Source organism: Parus major, chromosome 4, assembly GCF_001522545.3.
Source record: "Parus major isolate Abel chromosome 4, Parus_major1.1, whole genome shotgun sequence".
Lineage (NCBI taxonomy): Eukaryota > Metazoa > Chordata > Aves > Passeriformes > Paridae > Parus > Parus major.
In genome coordinates, this window is record NC_031771.1 from 25,137,174 (window position 1) to 25,153,547 (window position 16,374).

General features: G+C 42.3%; 1 protein-coding gene across 1 annotated transcript; it reads right to left on the bottom strand.

Moving 5' to 3' along the window:
* Positions 1-6,064: 6,064 nt before the first annotated feature.
* SARAF (store-operated calcium entry associated regulatory factor) lies at positions 6,065-16,360 on the bottom strand. The gene is made up of 6 exons (XM_015625293.2): positions 16,207-16,360; positions 15,368-15,543; positions 13,745-14,135; positions 10,676-10,784; positions 9,070-9,188; positions 6,065-8,549 (listed from the first exon to the last, which is right to left on the bottom strand). The coding sequence occupies exons 1-6, from the start codon at positions 16,280-16,282 to the stop codon at positions 8,524-8,526; spliced, it is 897 nt and encodes a 298-aa protein (XP_015480779.2). The 5' UTR covers positions 16,283-16,360; the 3' UTR covers positions 6,065-8,523.
* Positions 16,361-16,374: the final 14 nt, after the last annotated feature.

Genomic DNA, 16,374 nt, shown 5'->3' on the forward strand with positions numbered 1-16,374 from the left:
GGAAGAGAGGAAGAGCAAGGGAGGAAGAAGGTCCCCTTTAGAAGGAATGTGTGGTTGTGTGGTGGGGCTCAGCTGATCACAGTCCTGTCCCTTGGTTTCCCCTTTGTTCCCAGCAAGTCAAACTCCATGCTGCATGTCCTCTCTTAAGAAGTCCTGCTGGGAAGAGCCTGTTTTATTTGCCTCAGGTTCAGAAATTCCACCTAACTTTCCTAAACACCTCTGGGTTTAAGCCACAGTCTTCCTGCTCCTGCTTGTCACCAGGTTTCCTATGCCCACTGGCTTGGAAGTGTCACTCAACAAGACCCATGTGGGATGTTCACCCCTTTTTTAATTGAGCCCTTTATTCCTCTGTTTCCTCCTTTATTGAGTCTTTCCTGGAACAGCAGCCACTGCCTGTTCTACCTGCTGCAAGCATCAGCTCACCCTCTGACAACCAGGCAATATTTAATCAAGTTTGACTCTCTGGAAGAGCTGTACCTTTCCAGTACCAGGGACTGGAAAAGGGGCTCAGGACTCTACAGTAGCAAGGGGAGGGTAGGGTGCTTTAAATCATGCAATAAGACTAAAAAAAAAACTTTAAAAACTTCCAGCATTGTCTACAGCCCAGCTCACCAACCTTTGCTATTTGCACCAGTGCAACTGCTCTGAGGGGAAAAGTTGAAAACATTGCCTAAATAAACATATAAACCTTTCCACTTTGCCTCCAGTAATTGTTCAGTCAACAGAAAAATCGTTTCACTAGCCTGAAATAATCCCTAAGAATCAGTGAAGTGTATGAGCATTTTCCCAAGCAGACTCTCTGTGCACTCACTCCCCTGCAATTGTATGGGCTTTTTCAAATACTCAACACTTGGCCATGCTGTGGCTTTCCATGACAGGAAAGCTGAACCATGCAGGACACCCACTTATTGTCTCAAAAAAGCACCCAAAGGTGTTTCTTGCCCTTCTGTTCTCAGGGTAAGTTATGGGGTTACAGCAGTTTCAAAAGAGGTTTCACTGGTGCAGTCATATCACTCAGTACAACACTGGCAAAAGCTTAGGTTAAGTAAGACCTAACATTTCCTTGAAATATGGAAAATGCCGTGCTCTATGCAAATAAAATGACTTTTCTATTGTCCTCATTTTTTTCTTAACAGGAAGCCAGAAAAAAACCAAACAAACGAAACAAAAGTTGTCATTAACAGCTGCCCCTCACCTTTGACACACGGGTAAGTCTCAAATCCCCATTATTAATGTTTCCCTTTTCAGGCTTTTCCTTCAAGTATCTGCAACTCATCTTAAGCTAATAAACCTCTGCCCACAAGGTAAGAAAGGAACCAGAAAATCCTCTTCCCATCCATCCTTGCAGACTGATCCTTGCCCAGTCTTTTGTCTGGGGCACCTGCAGGAAGGGGATTGTGTCTTACTGGGGCTGAAATGCTGCCCGGTATGATCCATCCTTTTCCTCTTCCAGTCTGGGCAAAGCATTTTTCAGTTGGCATTACCTTTCTGTGCTAGGAGGCTGTGCCTAGGATAAGTAGATCCTTATCCTCATAGATAATAAGAGCTGTCATACTGCCTTGGAGGACAGCTCTGCCAATCCCAGTACCCCAGCTCTGATGGAGCCCGTTAACACCTTCCACTTCTGGAATTCAAGTTCTAAGGATTTTTCAGCAAGAAGTCATGTAATGGCTCAGTATCTGATGCATTCTCTTTACATAGAATCACCCAATCCTTTCCTTCTCATCTTTAGTTTTGGCTTTTAGAATGTGCTGTGGTACAAAGTTTCATAATCCAGATTGCCTGTGTTTCAAGCTGCATGTGATCTCTGAGCTGGCAAGTGAAAATGCATGGTTGGGCCATGCATTTGGAGGGAGGGCAAGAGAAAGACCAGCACTGCTCCAGCAGCTGAACCAATAAAGTCTTCATAAGCCACATGCAGATCATGGGATGCAGCTGCTCCAGCCTGCTGCAGCCACTGTGTACAAGAATACCCTCCAGTGTGCCGACTGGCTCCTCCAGAGCATTCTACTTCTCTTTTTAAAGGTCTCTGCTGCTGACTGTTCCATAGCTTTAATCTATTTGTCATTCCAGGGCATGAAACATTCCTGCAGCTCAGCTGTCTTCCTGGGCCTCTCCTGATGTGCTGTCCAAAGGTCATCAAATACAATCTTCCCTCACCCACAGCCTCTTGGCTTGGAAGTATGCCAAGCTGAGGCTAAGTGGTAGCACTCGGCTCCGTGAGGCCTCTCAGGTGCTAAGCAAACAAAGACTGGAGAGGAACAGATGCCTCGGTTGCAGGTTCGGACTAGAAACACTCACTGGTTTCTGTGTGGGACTTCCTGCTCTCCCCTCCTCTTCTCAGGCTGAATGCCCTTGGAGGATGGTTCACACTGTGTTTCTCTCTCAGCTGCTGCAGAATGCTCTGTTTCTCAGTTATGTCCAAAGCAGCTTTGCAACGCTATCTGCCCTAACTTCTCTTTAGCAGCTGCATCAGCTGGGCTAAAGGGAATGTATTAATATCTTAGATAAATCTGGATTATCTGAGTCAAGTATGGTCTTCCTCTCATCACTGATGTTTGCACTGTTTCACCTCTATACATATTCACTTAGTTACAGCCTAATCCCCAGCTCCTTGTTAAAAAGGAAATAAATCCTTCTACCTGTTAATGCAGAATTAGCCACCCAAGCCTGCCAATTCAGAATCACACTGCACCATGACCCAGAGGGCCTAGCTGATTTTCTAATAGTCAGAATGAGGACAGAGGGTTTGCCTACCTAAGGGAAAGAGGACTTCAGTGCTGACAGTAGTTGTCAGCAGCAGATGACAATTTGTGTTGAACAGGATCTCAGCTCAAAGCAAAGACAGGAACAACCTTCTGTGCTGCTTCAGATTGGAGCTTCTTTTAACCTCGGTTCCAGAAACAGCACACATTAGCTTGTTTCTGTGTACTGAAGCCACAGCATACATAATTTCTGCATTGATCTAACCTCACTTTTTACTGCTATCAGTTCTTTACAAGCAATGCATCAAACTACAAAGAGCCCTGAACAGGTCTGACTTTGTTGAACACCAAACCTGTTCTAAGTTTTCCACTCCTGCAATGCATAAGACACTGATGCCATTATTTAAATCCACATCAATAAAGTACTCATCCAACTCCTGGAGAAGAATGTTGATATAGTAATCCCACAGTGAAGGTTAGCTCTTCAAAATTGTTCCAACTCAACGTTTTATCCACATTCATTGCAGGTTTTTTTCCCTTTTCTTTTCCCCCCAGCTGTAATTGTTGTCTGTCCATTAAAGCAGATGAGATATGTTCATAGCTGCCAAATGACATGAAAATGACCACAGGAGCCAACTGGGAGATGAATAACTCTCATCAGGCAGCAGCAGCAAAAGGTATTCTGGATTGCTGGTAATTCCAGTGCTGCCTCAATAAAGACATCCCCACATGCTGATTGCAAGGACACAGGAGGCATAGAGAAAAAGGGTTACAGCAACAATCATGTCAGGGGTGTGATCTCAGGGCCAAGTCTCAAGAGGATCCTGCACAGTGACATCTAAATAAAGTTGCACAGCAAAGACTGCATAAGTCTTGATGCCAGGGAAGTCAAGGCAAACACAGTAAATGAGGAAAAGCTCCCTATGCAGTACTTCAGAGACTCTGGTCTTCAAGCAGGCAGTGATTTGTCTCCTCCAAATTCCACAGTGGGTAGTTTGAAGTCTAAATTATGGAGTGGCTCAGATGGCCCTCAGAGCAAAAGGTGTCAATCCATATTACTGGTAATTGTCTGTAGGACTTAACTTTAGGGATGCAGGAAGCCCCAGTAAAATAATCCTGACACAACAGCTATTAGAACTGCCTACTATTTCCTGCTGTTGTGTGAGAGGAGTGAGCAGGCAGGACAGACTAGGACACAGACTTCACCTGCAAGCTTCACTTGGCCTACTTGCTACGCTTTGTCATAGTTGCTTGCTGTTCTTTCCATGTTCGGCCTTCTCTGTTCATTCTAAGTCACACTGCAGGAGAGAAACATGGATGCAGGGACAAGTCACCTTTCTTTTCAGAAGCACCTGGTATCTTTAAACATACATCTACCTACAGGATCTGCAATGGCATGACTGTGGAGTGGCTGAGCTAGCACATCCTAGGCCAGCTTCCTGGTGCTACAAGTCCTAGTCATTCCTAAGTTAGGATGGAGAGAATGTTTTCAGATCTTCTCCTTGCTGCCAGTTCACCAGCCCTTTAGGTGCTCCATTCCCCAGCTGCCATAATACCTTTGACAAAAATGCTTCTCTGACAGAGAGCAAAAGAAAGTCTTTCCACCCTCATACTGCCCACAGAGGTCAATTCACAGTCTGACACTTGACTCCCTTGACTTTACTGCCATCTATTCCATCCATTCCCAGCCCAAGGCACTTTTTACAACTGCTTGTCCTTCCCTTGCTGAAGAAACATGGACCACCAACTGGAACAGAGGGAACTACAAGATGGAAGACAGCAGGGGATAAGATACACGGGCCACATAAAGGGAGCCTGCCGATTATTTTCATTAGCATTGGCAAATCACAGCTGCAATAGAAAAAGAGGTGTCAGAAAGTGAAGACTACTGCAGCTTCACACAATATTAGGAAAGCAAAAGAACTATCTGCAGAGGAAGGCTCCAGCAAAATATGCTGAGTGATAAGGAGCCTCTCCCACACAGCACTCAACCTCGAGCTGCCCCAGTAGGTACAGAAGGAGAAGGATGGGCCTGACATTATGTTTCAGTAGACACAACAGCATTATCTGTTGGAACAGATTGCATTGCTAGAGATTTTAATATTTTTGTGGGTTTGCTCCTATACCTTAGTTCACAGGAAGCTGGTCTATTTCTGTACCATAATCACTGGTTGATAAGGATTCTGAAAATATTAAGAACACGAATTTTCTTTAGTAAGGACAAAAAAATACAGCACTTTTAATTGGTGGTAAGTGGAAAACAGTCTATGTGCAGGTGCTGCATTTTCAGCTTTTAGGCTGCTGTGCAGGCAGCTAGGTATTGCTTGTTACTTTACTTCAGTAATTTCTCTGTGCAACAACTCCTAGTGCTGGAAATTGTACCACCTGGCTTCATTCCCTTTTTGGAACTAGCAATGTAAAGTCATGACCATGGAAAAACTTTATTTTTAAAACAAACCACCTACTGTCTTGCCTTGGTGCTAAGTCAAACACACACATGGCACCCAGGGAAAAGAGCAAGGTGCACAGCATGAGAATCCACAGAGCTAGCCAAGATCTGACCTGGCAGCTGAGTCACAAGACCCAGCAGCACAGAGAAAGCTTATCTCTGTACATCTTTTTTTTTTTTCTTTCATCACATGCTTCATGGGAAGTCAGCTGTAAAACCAGGAGTTTCGTTTCTGTAATGAGCTTTAGCTTTGTGTGAGGATGTAAGCCTTGTCGGAGTAAGAGCAGTTCTGGTCCCAGGTACAAAACAGAACTATCACTAACATATAAATATAACAGCATTTAACAGTTTAAGCATTTACATATGCCTTGCCACTATGAAGCTGCTGTGAAGATGCTGCCAAAACCCTGCCCAGGAGCAGAAGGGAGACTAGGACCTTCCAGATCTGATGTTCAGGAAGGAAGCTCAAGATCTCTCACATGTATGAGCTCTAAGCTGCCTTCCACGAGTTCTTTTCACTCAGGAGCATCAGCAACATTTGATGAAGGGAACACAGAATTTGCAGGCCTTCGTTTAAGCCATTTACAACTGCCAAGACATTGAACTCTGTGCAGACCACATCTCTGTTCAGCAGTGCCACATCCTCGTCTAAGAAGCCAATACATCAGCTTACACCACCCCTGTGTAGAGTTCTGTCCACAGCCAGGAACAGGAGCAGTGATCAGAAATTCTTTGGAAAGGTTCAGCTCACCACCTTGTAAAACCAGGAACTTGCTGACATAACAGCTTTTCTGCAGATTCAGATCCCAAACCTTGATTTACAAGAGAGCCTTCAATTCCTTATAGGGTTCAGTATTTTGTTACTGAAAACATAATCAATATAATGTTATAATATAATGTCAATAATAACTCTATTCTCAGTATTGTTTTATTTTATTGAAACAACATACAGCTTACCCACTCTGCATCTGAGGGTAAAGGATGATATTATTTACCCAGGAAGTGGATGATGAGACAGAGAACTCTGAGAAAACAAACAATGCAATCCCTGCAGGCCTCAAGATAGTGATTTAAAGACAAAAGTACTCCTTATTCACTGATTTCATCCCTCTATCAGAGAGCAGAGCAAACATATCCAAACAGATTCAGAAGTTACGGTAAATTTATGTATCAGATTTATCAAATCACATTTCATGCAGAAACTGTAAATGCATAAATACAAATGAAAACATTGTCTAAAACATTTCACAGCATACTGTAATTTAAGAGCAAACTTTGCATTCTAACTACCCAGTTAGAAAAAAATCCAGTTTCATTGTTATGCAATTAGTTGGCAAAGCAAATATTGACAAGCTTAACCTGAACAGACTTAGAAACAAGTAAGAACTCCATAATTAAAAGATATTCTTTTGCTACACTTTGTCATAAAGAGATGGACTTCTTACTTCTTTCTTCTTAACATGGATTTCTCATAAAAGGTAGAGTTTTCTAGGAGGCCATCATTAAGGTCTTTGACATTTCCCTTTTTAGGTTCACAGTGAAGGCTATTAATGTGCATCACAGTGTGTGATGTACAGTAATGTGTATCACAGTGCAGGCAGTTATTTTCTCCCAACCCTCAGGTAGCTCTGAGAAGCAAGCCATCATTTCACCCTCAAGAAGTTATCCATTTCATTTAATACTTTCAAAATAACATTTTTAGTACATGCACTTTTTCGTGAAGCACTTTTTCTGGCTCTCAACCTCATAAAGACTTCTGGGATTTGCTGGTTTGGTTTGCTTGTATTTTTTTTTTCTTTTCTTTTTTGGTTTTCTCTCTTTTGGTTGCTTAAGCCATACACTGAACTTGGGTGTTACCATATGAGCTAACTCCTTCTGTATTCATGAATGGACATGCTTGCTTTTCCCTGAGTTATCCTGAAGTCACTTGCTTAGACTAACCAGACCTACCTAATCTCCCTGTGGAGATACAACTTGTATCAGCTTTGCTCTCACTGTAATAGCTGATATCAATTCCCAGACACTGTATTTTCACAAGGCTGAACAACAACACTTCTCTGGCTGCTGCCAGCATACACAAAGCTGTGCCCACACAAACACTTCTACACTCTGTTAGGATGGGCTCTGGAAAGGAGCTGGTGATCAAGCAGCCCATTTTTCACTCTTCCCCTCTTCCCACAATCCTAAGAAATTTCTCTGCTTTTTATCTAGCAATGCCTCTTCCAGGAGAGACTAAGTCACTTAAAGACTGTATGACACTTCACAGAGGCCCCAGAATATCATCACAGAACAAAGCAAGGCCTCTCTGCTTCCCACTCTGTGATAGCACTTTGTTTTCAAAAAAGCACATTTGGGGAAGTTTACATCCCATTAGATAATCAATTTCCCTTCTTTGCTTAGTATCAAGGCCTGCTGTGTCCCAGATTCTATCATCTTTGCATTAAGAACATTCTCCTCCCTTTTGCAATGAGCACCTTTGGTTTACTGTGCCCTGGACAGGTGATCTAGCAGGACAGACCATTCACATCACAAGTATTCACAGAATTGCCAACATCCATCATTAAAAGGAAAATCTGTGGCCTCAATGCAGGCAAAATGTCTGTAATCTACTGAAGACAAATTACCTCAGTCTTCCAGAAAAAGGCTGAAACTTTCAGGTTAATTAATTATTAATTAACTTATTAATTTACTCTCAATAACTTACAGAAAAAGTCCCCCAGGTTTACACAGTCACCTCAGATAAACTCTAGCATGGAGAATCCATGAATCTGCACATTTTTGCTCCAACAGTCACACAGCACAGATACAAACATACCAATGTTAGTTTCTTCATACACAGTTTTGCTCTTGTCCACTAAGGAAGAACTCCAACACTTCTCTGAGTAGCTGACTGCACTTACAGTAAAGTTCACATGAATTCTACAAAGGCAAATAAAAACAGCTTCAAAGAACAGCACTCCTTACATACCAGGTAGATGCTGGATTACCAGGAAAGAGGAAAAAAATTATCAGAAATTCTGGATGAAATTAAATTAAGCCCAGAACATGAGTAGTAAGATACATGCTTTGAAAATCTGGTAAAGCTATCATTGCCATACTGCCTCAAGTACAGACAGATACATGGTCAATGTAACATCATTCTTAACATGGATGAGCTTTTTCTGTAGGAGATGCTGCTGATTTGAAATAGTGGATGTTTCAGCACCTGTGATACCCTAAATAGAAGTGAGAATCCACAGAGAAAGGGAGGAATTCTTTGCCTAGTCCTTCACAGCTCATATCCACTTCTGAAGTATATTAATACTAAAAGAAGTACAAGTATACAACAGGATTTAGTTCAATCACTCCGATGTAATAATGTCAAGGATTTCATCTTCGCTTTGTGCCCCCAAAGCCTGCAAAATAAAAAGAATAAAAAAAAATTAGCTCCACCACAGCCTTTCCATTGAACTCTCTAGTTCTAAAAAGGCTAAAGGTGGCAAGGGAGACGAGGTAAACTTATTCACATGAAGCAGAACAGCAAACAACTGTGGGCTGACTGGCCTGGAAACTATTCTGTTCTTGCAGATTAGACAACCTGCATTCTACAGAGAACATGTCTGTGCATGTTTGCTGGAGAAGGGTATTCACAGTGCACATCAGAAGGGAGAGCCTTAAACTAATGCACCTTGCCAGTGAAGACAAGCCCGATGCTGGTGGTGCCATGCCCACCACCACAGGCCTGTGGGGAATTTCATGCTCCACAATGCTGCCCTGCTTCCATAGGGAATGGAAGGAAGGGACATCATTACATGCCTTCTACACCAACTGGTAAAGTAAAATAAGGATGCTCGTTGAACTGCAACTAACATCTGCATGTTTTTGATAGGTCAAAGTCTCTTGAGCTTCAGGAAATTAAAAGGTGTTTTGCCTTACCAGAAGCAGTTCTTGACCCTGAACTGCTGCCTTCTGTGGAATTCCTTGAGTGCCCATGCATAGGAGGTACAGCTGTGGGATCTGTCCACATACTGTGATATGAGTAACGTGGCTGTGCTCTGGCATGAAACAGAGTAGAAGGAAGGCTTCATTAGTGACCTTCAGAAAAATTAAGAAGATACCATTCCAAACAAGAGAACTGCACCTCCAAGGGAAAACTAAGTAGTTATTTCAAAGCCAGAAATATTCCTATGTATTTAACACACTGAAAGCAAGAACATCCAGTGCTGTGATATCATAATCTGTAGACTTTCAAAAGGAAGTTAAGCTTTATTCTTCAGAATAAGGAATTCTAACAATTGCAAATGAGGCAATTTTTCTCTCTGAAATTTTGACCTTAGAATCTGTCAGACAAGAAAGAAGTTTGAAATCTGAAGTTTAAATGCATTTTGGCATCCCAGCCATGTTTGTCAAGAAAAAACATCCTTCTGTTAACTATTTTGAAAAGGTCGTATCACTAACACTAACATATCATGGTCTTTGACTCACTCACTTAAAATTACTTGCTTCCATGGATATGGAATTTCCTGCTGTTGAAATATACAAACAGCTCTCTCACACTTCCTGGCACCAGCATTTTGAGGCACAGAATTTCAAAAGCCTAAGAAGCTAAATTAAATAATAGTGGACCAAAGACTGTTTTAAATAAAAAGAAGCCCAAGTTAGGAAGCTTGTTTATGTATTTGGTCTTATTCAGTTATATCTCTAATCTTGAACAATAATTTGTGGCTACTGAAATGGGGGAGTGTATAGAAATCATGGAACTAACCTCTATGTAGATACTACATAAATATAATGCCTCAACACAGGAGTCATGTATTTGAGCCTTAAGAAATACCAGGTCAATAAAAACTTTAACACATTATACCTAATAAAAAAATCTTAGCAGAATTAATATAAGGCTTCTGTTATTAAAAATAGCCCCCAACTTTACAATGCAGATGCTTAGCACACTCCTGTCCATATATTTTACTCTCTAATCTGTTACATTTCTACAGGAATACACTTGATACATAGTCAAGTTATTTGATAAAGAAAATTGCTTAGGCTCTGAAGATTCCCTGCAGGTATCTCATACTTTCTCCAGTGAAGCCTAAAATGGCAGCAACTGCTCTCTTTAAACTGTTAATCTAAAAATGATGCATTCTAAATGTCTAAAACTCTATACCAAATATGGCCATCCAGACTTATTTTAGGAAAGATGACACTGATAGAAGAGATCCATATATAGATGATTATATGCTTAATATGACTATGTGTGTTTTAAGGCATTCTGCAGATAAATTCTTTAAATGCTCAATTTAAATTTGCAGGCCATCCTGCCAGGTCAGAGGAAACAGAATGAAGTACCTCAGTCTTTCCAATTCTGCTTCAGAAACATGTTTGAAATGTCTCTGGTCCTGGAGCTACAAACAGCTGCTCAAAATTCTTATAGTGGGAGGATTTTATAACTTGAATGACACAGGCCTGAAACAATGTCAATATAGTACATGGCATATCCCCTGAAAGCTTAAATACTTAAAATCTGACAGTATGCATATTTTACCTGTGACTGCCTGCCAAGTAGCCTAGCAAGCCTCCTGCTCCTAATCCAGTCCAAAATCCTGGTCCTGAACTGGTTCCATGATTGGAATAAGTTCCAAAGCTGTTGCCATCTTAAACAAAATGAAAATAAGAAGCATAAGTTAGTAACAGACTAATCCTCAGGCCAGCTGTTGCAACAAAATTCTGTCCTGTTAAAGATAATGGAAAATTAGACAACAAAGTGCTCCTGATTTCAGCATAGTTTTCATCAAGCTTAACTTGAAAGTCCTCACATTTCAGAAAGCAGGAAACCTCACATAAACTACCACTACTATAAAGAGTTTTATGTTAAAAATCTGCTTCCATTTCATCTCACAACCGTGACATTTGCAAAACATGGAAAGACTCCCTGCCTGCTGATCTATAAACAGACAAGTTAGATTAAAAATAGAAAAGGAAACGAAGAAAGAATAATCTGCTGAAGGTCACCGAGGAGGCCAGAAGCAGATGCAGAACACAAATCAAGTAGGTAACACTGCATAGTAAGCAAACCACAAAGACACAGAGCTCCTAATCTCACTGAGCACAGCTGCACAGTTTGAGTCACAGTGGCTCAGTGTAACGCTAACATTACTGGTATTGTTCCTGGTAATCCTAGTCTGACACTTGCTATCAAAGGCCAAGCTAACTGCAATCACATTGCAAAGTTTTTCATTATGCATGAGTCACCAAGCTTGACAAATACCTTGATGAAACTGCAAGTAGGCTGTGGGGGAAGGAGAGTCACAAATTCTTTTACATGTGACATGCGTAACATGAGGTTCTGAGTCAGAATTAATTTCTTCCATTTAGAAAGAGAAAGAGAAAATACAAATCCAAAGTACAATAATATTCTGGTCTTGCAAAAATCATGGATGCAAGAATAAGTGCAACCATGGGCTTAACACATAAGGAAGAATAAAAAGAACTGAAGATAACATTAGGGTCTCCCTGAAACGTGCCCACCTGAACAAGTGGGTCAGAGATGATGTAGGTAAAAATCAGAGGGGCCCAGTTTGTCTTCAAACTGATACAGGTTGTTTGAAGTCACAGAACACAAAACAATAATGAAATAATCAGTTTCAGTCTAGTCTAGACTGGATTTGGTGTTGAATTTCATTTTAAATGTGTGGAGAGAAATACAAACTCTCATTGGGATGATATACCATTAACTTCTAGTGATTTAGAACTACAACAAAAAGAAATTACTTAATTTGCTGCAAAAACAATATTAATCAGAGATGAACCAACTCATTTGTTCAAAAGCACCATAACTGAACACTGACTCAGAAAACTGAGTATTATTTTGTTGAAATATCTAGAGTAAACATTAAGAATCATGTCAAATAACTAACTGAGAGAAAGCAGAATTTAATTAAGATAGTCTAGCTAAACAAGTTTCACAGGACACATTCTGCATGTTAAGGGGATTTAAAATGAGGTAAATTAAATATTAACAGCAATATGTGAACAACATTGCTTTTCATTACTGTCCAGGTTTCCAGAGACTAATACATTCCTGGGACACATGGACATACACACTCAGATATGTGCTTCTGCCCTGCTCCCACAATGTAAGGCAGACACCAAATGCATGAAGTAGCCTAACACTCAGAGCATTTTTAAGGTGGCTCCACATTTCAATTTTCCTCCTTACTTTGCCTGAAATCTAAAGACAAATCATTGACATGCCTTATTAAAAACATCACAAGCTAAGCATTATATGGCTCCCAGTGTGGATTTTAAGTGTCTCAGTTTTCAGCAATCCTCAAGAAAACATTCTCAAGGCCCTCCCCTTGCTAGATTTGAGACTCTTGCAAAGAAAAATGCATTAGGGAAATTAACTGACATGGAACTGAACAGAAAAAAAAATTAAAATAACCCTTCATTGTTTCACCAGTGCCCAGTGTGACAGAGCTGTGTGCCATGACACCACAGTACAGCCAGTGCCATGCCCACACATGGCCATTGATGCCCACAGACAGTGTGACATAACTACATGCAAACCAATTTGCAAAGCCAACAGAAGCAGATTCCATTTAATTTTCTGGTGCAGGTACTGCTGAAAGTTTCTGCTGTGCACACCTTGCACAAGGGTATCCAAAAGAATTACACTGCACCCTCTGTTGGCCAAGCTGTTTGAACAAAACTTGGACAAAGCATTAATAGGCATTATTTAAAGATAAACCTTTAACTAAGCAAACCTAATCCCTGAAAAAAACCCAAAAATTATGTAACTTGTGAGAATGTTATTTAAGTTTCAGTTCCAGTGCTGTGATGTTGCTTTTTTTCCAGTGCTTGCATGTTTAGAGGGTTAAATGAGTTAGTCAGATGCCAGATGAGTAATGTTTATATCCCTGACACACTATGACGGCCTAAGGAAGAGTATTTATTATGTGACAGAAGTCACCAGTTTTCTGGGAAAAGAAAAACTGCCTCTTTTCCCAGCAGCAGCCTTGTCACTGCTTTTGTAATTTTCAACTTCAGATGAAAGGGCCCACATGAGATTCAGATGCTGTACCCTCTAATGACAGTTCACAGACACTGTTCTCTGCTCTGGGAACCAAATCTTTCAGCTGCTGGGACAACACCGAAGCCCTGTTAAACAGAGGACTGGAACATGATACCATCTACTCTTTGTGAATGAAAGCAGGGCTGAAAGGCCGTTCTGTAAAGTTTCAGAGTGCTCCTTGGGTATGGGTTTGTTTCTGGCTGTGTAAGAACATTCTCTTTTCCAGATTACCTATGACAATTATTCTCCCTGTTATTCTGCTATTTCACAGGTGATGAAAAGAATGCTTGCAGAGCATGGGGAGGTGGCTTTTCAAAGGTTCAAAGGGCAGCCTGCCCTGAAAGCCTGTGGAAAACCAAGCCCTTATTTCCTCTTTTGAACAAAGAGCAGAATACAAAGCTGACTGTAGGCTCTGCAGCCAATTCGGCAGCTGCCTACAAATGCTGTGGTTTTAACTCTATCCCACCTTCCCTTACCACAGAACAAAACAGGACAATCCTGCTTGCTCTTTTGAGTACTGTAAATGGCTCAGAGCCCTACCTGTGAAGGTGGACTTAAAACCAGGAGGAGGAGGTGCCTGCTGGCTCTGCCAGAAGGGCTGGGAGAAGCCATCACTGTCCCCAGAACTCTGCTGAGACTGCTGGTTGCTGAGGAAGAACTTGTACACTCCAAAAGCAAGAACGAGAAGAACAATTACAACAATTGCTCCAGAACCAGAATCAGAATCATCTTTCCTTGACTGGTAATAGCTAGAGCCAAAGCTTCCAGAGCTCTTCACTTTCCTTTCACCTTCCTCAGTCAGCTCTAGCCTGAACAGCAAACTACAGGAGCCTTTTAGTATGTAAGGATCATCCGGGTAATCGTAGCCTTCACAGCTCACTTCCATTTTTCCAAAACGGTAGGCATTTTCCAAGTCTGCCTTGCACTGCCACTGAAAAAACAAACCACAATACACAGTAAAACATACTGCCCCAAAGATGAAAACATCTACCTGCTTCCCCGCATACACCCTGAAATAAAGCTGTAATTGATAACAAAGCATCTGTGGGCCATAGGTAAGAAATTTCCATGTGTTTCTACATTGAAAAGGAACAGGAATTTGATGTTTAAATGAATTTTAAATCCAATGACTTAAAAGACATCATTCAGAACACTGAAGAATTACAACTCTGGAAGATTTTGTTTTTCTTCACTGAACACATTTTTCAAATATCCCTTCTTGAGATATAGCAACACTTCCAAAAATGTGCTATACCCTGTACAACAGCTTCTTAATAAATGTCTGTCCTGTGCAAACTCGATGGCAGCTACAAAAACATAGCATGTGAGCCTGAAATCCAGTGCACCATTGTGTCTGTTAGTGTCTGTGCAAAAATCAAAAGAAACTGGAACAGACATTATTAGGCATCCATATGCAACACTCATCAATTACACTGGGGATTCTCTGGTTGAACATAGGTGGTTTGTCAGGCTCACATTCCCTTAAGGTACTCAAACATAGGGACCTCTACTGGCATGTGACACGTATTTTGGAGAGGAAGTAAGAAAGTATTTGTTTCTAAATTAGTAATCCTGTACAGCAGTACCAACTGCGAATTTATACTTGACTGTTCTTTCCTGTATCAGTTTTAGCAATTACTTTCCATCTTGACCGCTGGATATCTATTGACAGGGGCCTTGGTAACAGCTGAAAGTCAAGACCATTTACTGACTAGCACTCACATCCTAGGTGCAAGTGAAAGGCAAGTCTGAAATTTAGCTTCTAAAAGGTAGAGCTGAAGTTAAGCAGATATTTAGAAGCCCTTTCCACTTGTTTCCTAACAAAAAATGGAAACTCACACAGCAATGGTAATTCAAAAGCATCCTCTGGGGTTGGCAAGAGTTTGATTTTATAAACTTGAGCACCATTTTATTTAAAACAAACAAAGGTTTTCTATGCCATCTTTTACATTAGCTCCTTCAAAGATATTTCAAACATATACTGACAGTAGTTCTGGCAAATCCAAACCTAAAAGTACTTAAGGTTAAGTTTTAGCTGCAAGAGTTCATCTATCAAAAAGCATCTGATCTGACAACCTAGCTCACTACTCTTGGCACCTTCAGAACTTACTAGCTTGGGGGAAAGTAATTCCATAAACAGTTTAACATGTTTTAAACAGTTACCTGTACATCATGGCCATCCCATCCTTTGTTGTAACACTGAACAACCTCAGGGACACGGGAACACCCTGCTGAGCCTCCTGTGCACTGCAGCTGGGGGACCGAAGCTGTCCGCCTGGATGTTGTGTATTGTCCTCTGTGGAGGGTGAGCGCCTGAACATCCCGCAGCAGAACCTTCCCTGAAACAGGCAGCACAAAGAATCACAGAATCTATTAGGCTGGGAAAGACCTCTGTGATCACCGAGTCCAACCTCGATAAAAGAACCCTACCATGTCAACCGGACCATGGCACTGAGTGACAAGCCCAGTTTTTTCCTAAACACGTCCAGGGACGGTGACTCCACCACCATCCCGGGCAGCCCGGGATAATATTCCATCACCCTTCCTGTGAAAAAATTCTTCCTACTGCTCGTCAGCGCCTGCGCAGGTGCACTCCTCCTGGCTACGAGGGCCTCGTCTCAGGAGAAGGCTGTCGATAGGAGGGCCGAAGCAGCAAGCCTGCATCTTTACGAGACGATGCTCTACTAAACATCAGACGCCCAGACGGAAACACGAGAGCTCCCCATTTCCTTCCGAGCCGGCTCCGGGCTGCTCCTCGCAGGCAACGAGCCACCACTGACCGCAGTGTGGGATCACTGCTGCGACACAAGCCGGTTTAGAGACCCAAATCTAAACGCTTTCCCGGCGCGGACCCCTCCACAAGCCCTTCTTCCCCCGTGGCGGCCGCCGCTCAACCGGCAGCAGTGCCCGGTGCCGGGCCGCGAGGAGCTGCCACCGCGCCGGAGGAGGCGGCAGGGGCGGCTGAGGCCTCGCTGAGGCCCCCTTATCCCCGCGGGTCTCACCCGATCGGTCCCAGCCCAGCGCGGGTCCCGCGGCGGCGCAGAGCAGGACGAGCAGCGGTAGAGCGAGCGCCGCCATGGCTGCACCGGGACCTGTCACCCTCTGCCCGGGGGCGGTGCCCGCTCCGGAACGCGCGGCGTCCGGCGAGAAGCCCAGCCCCCGACGTGCCG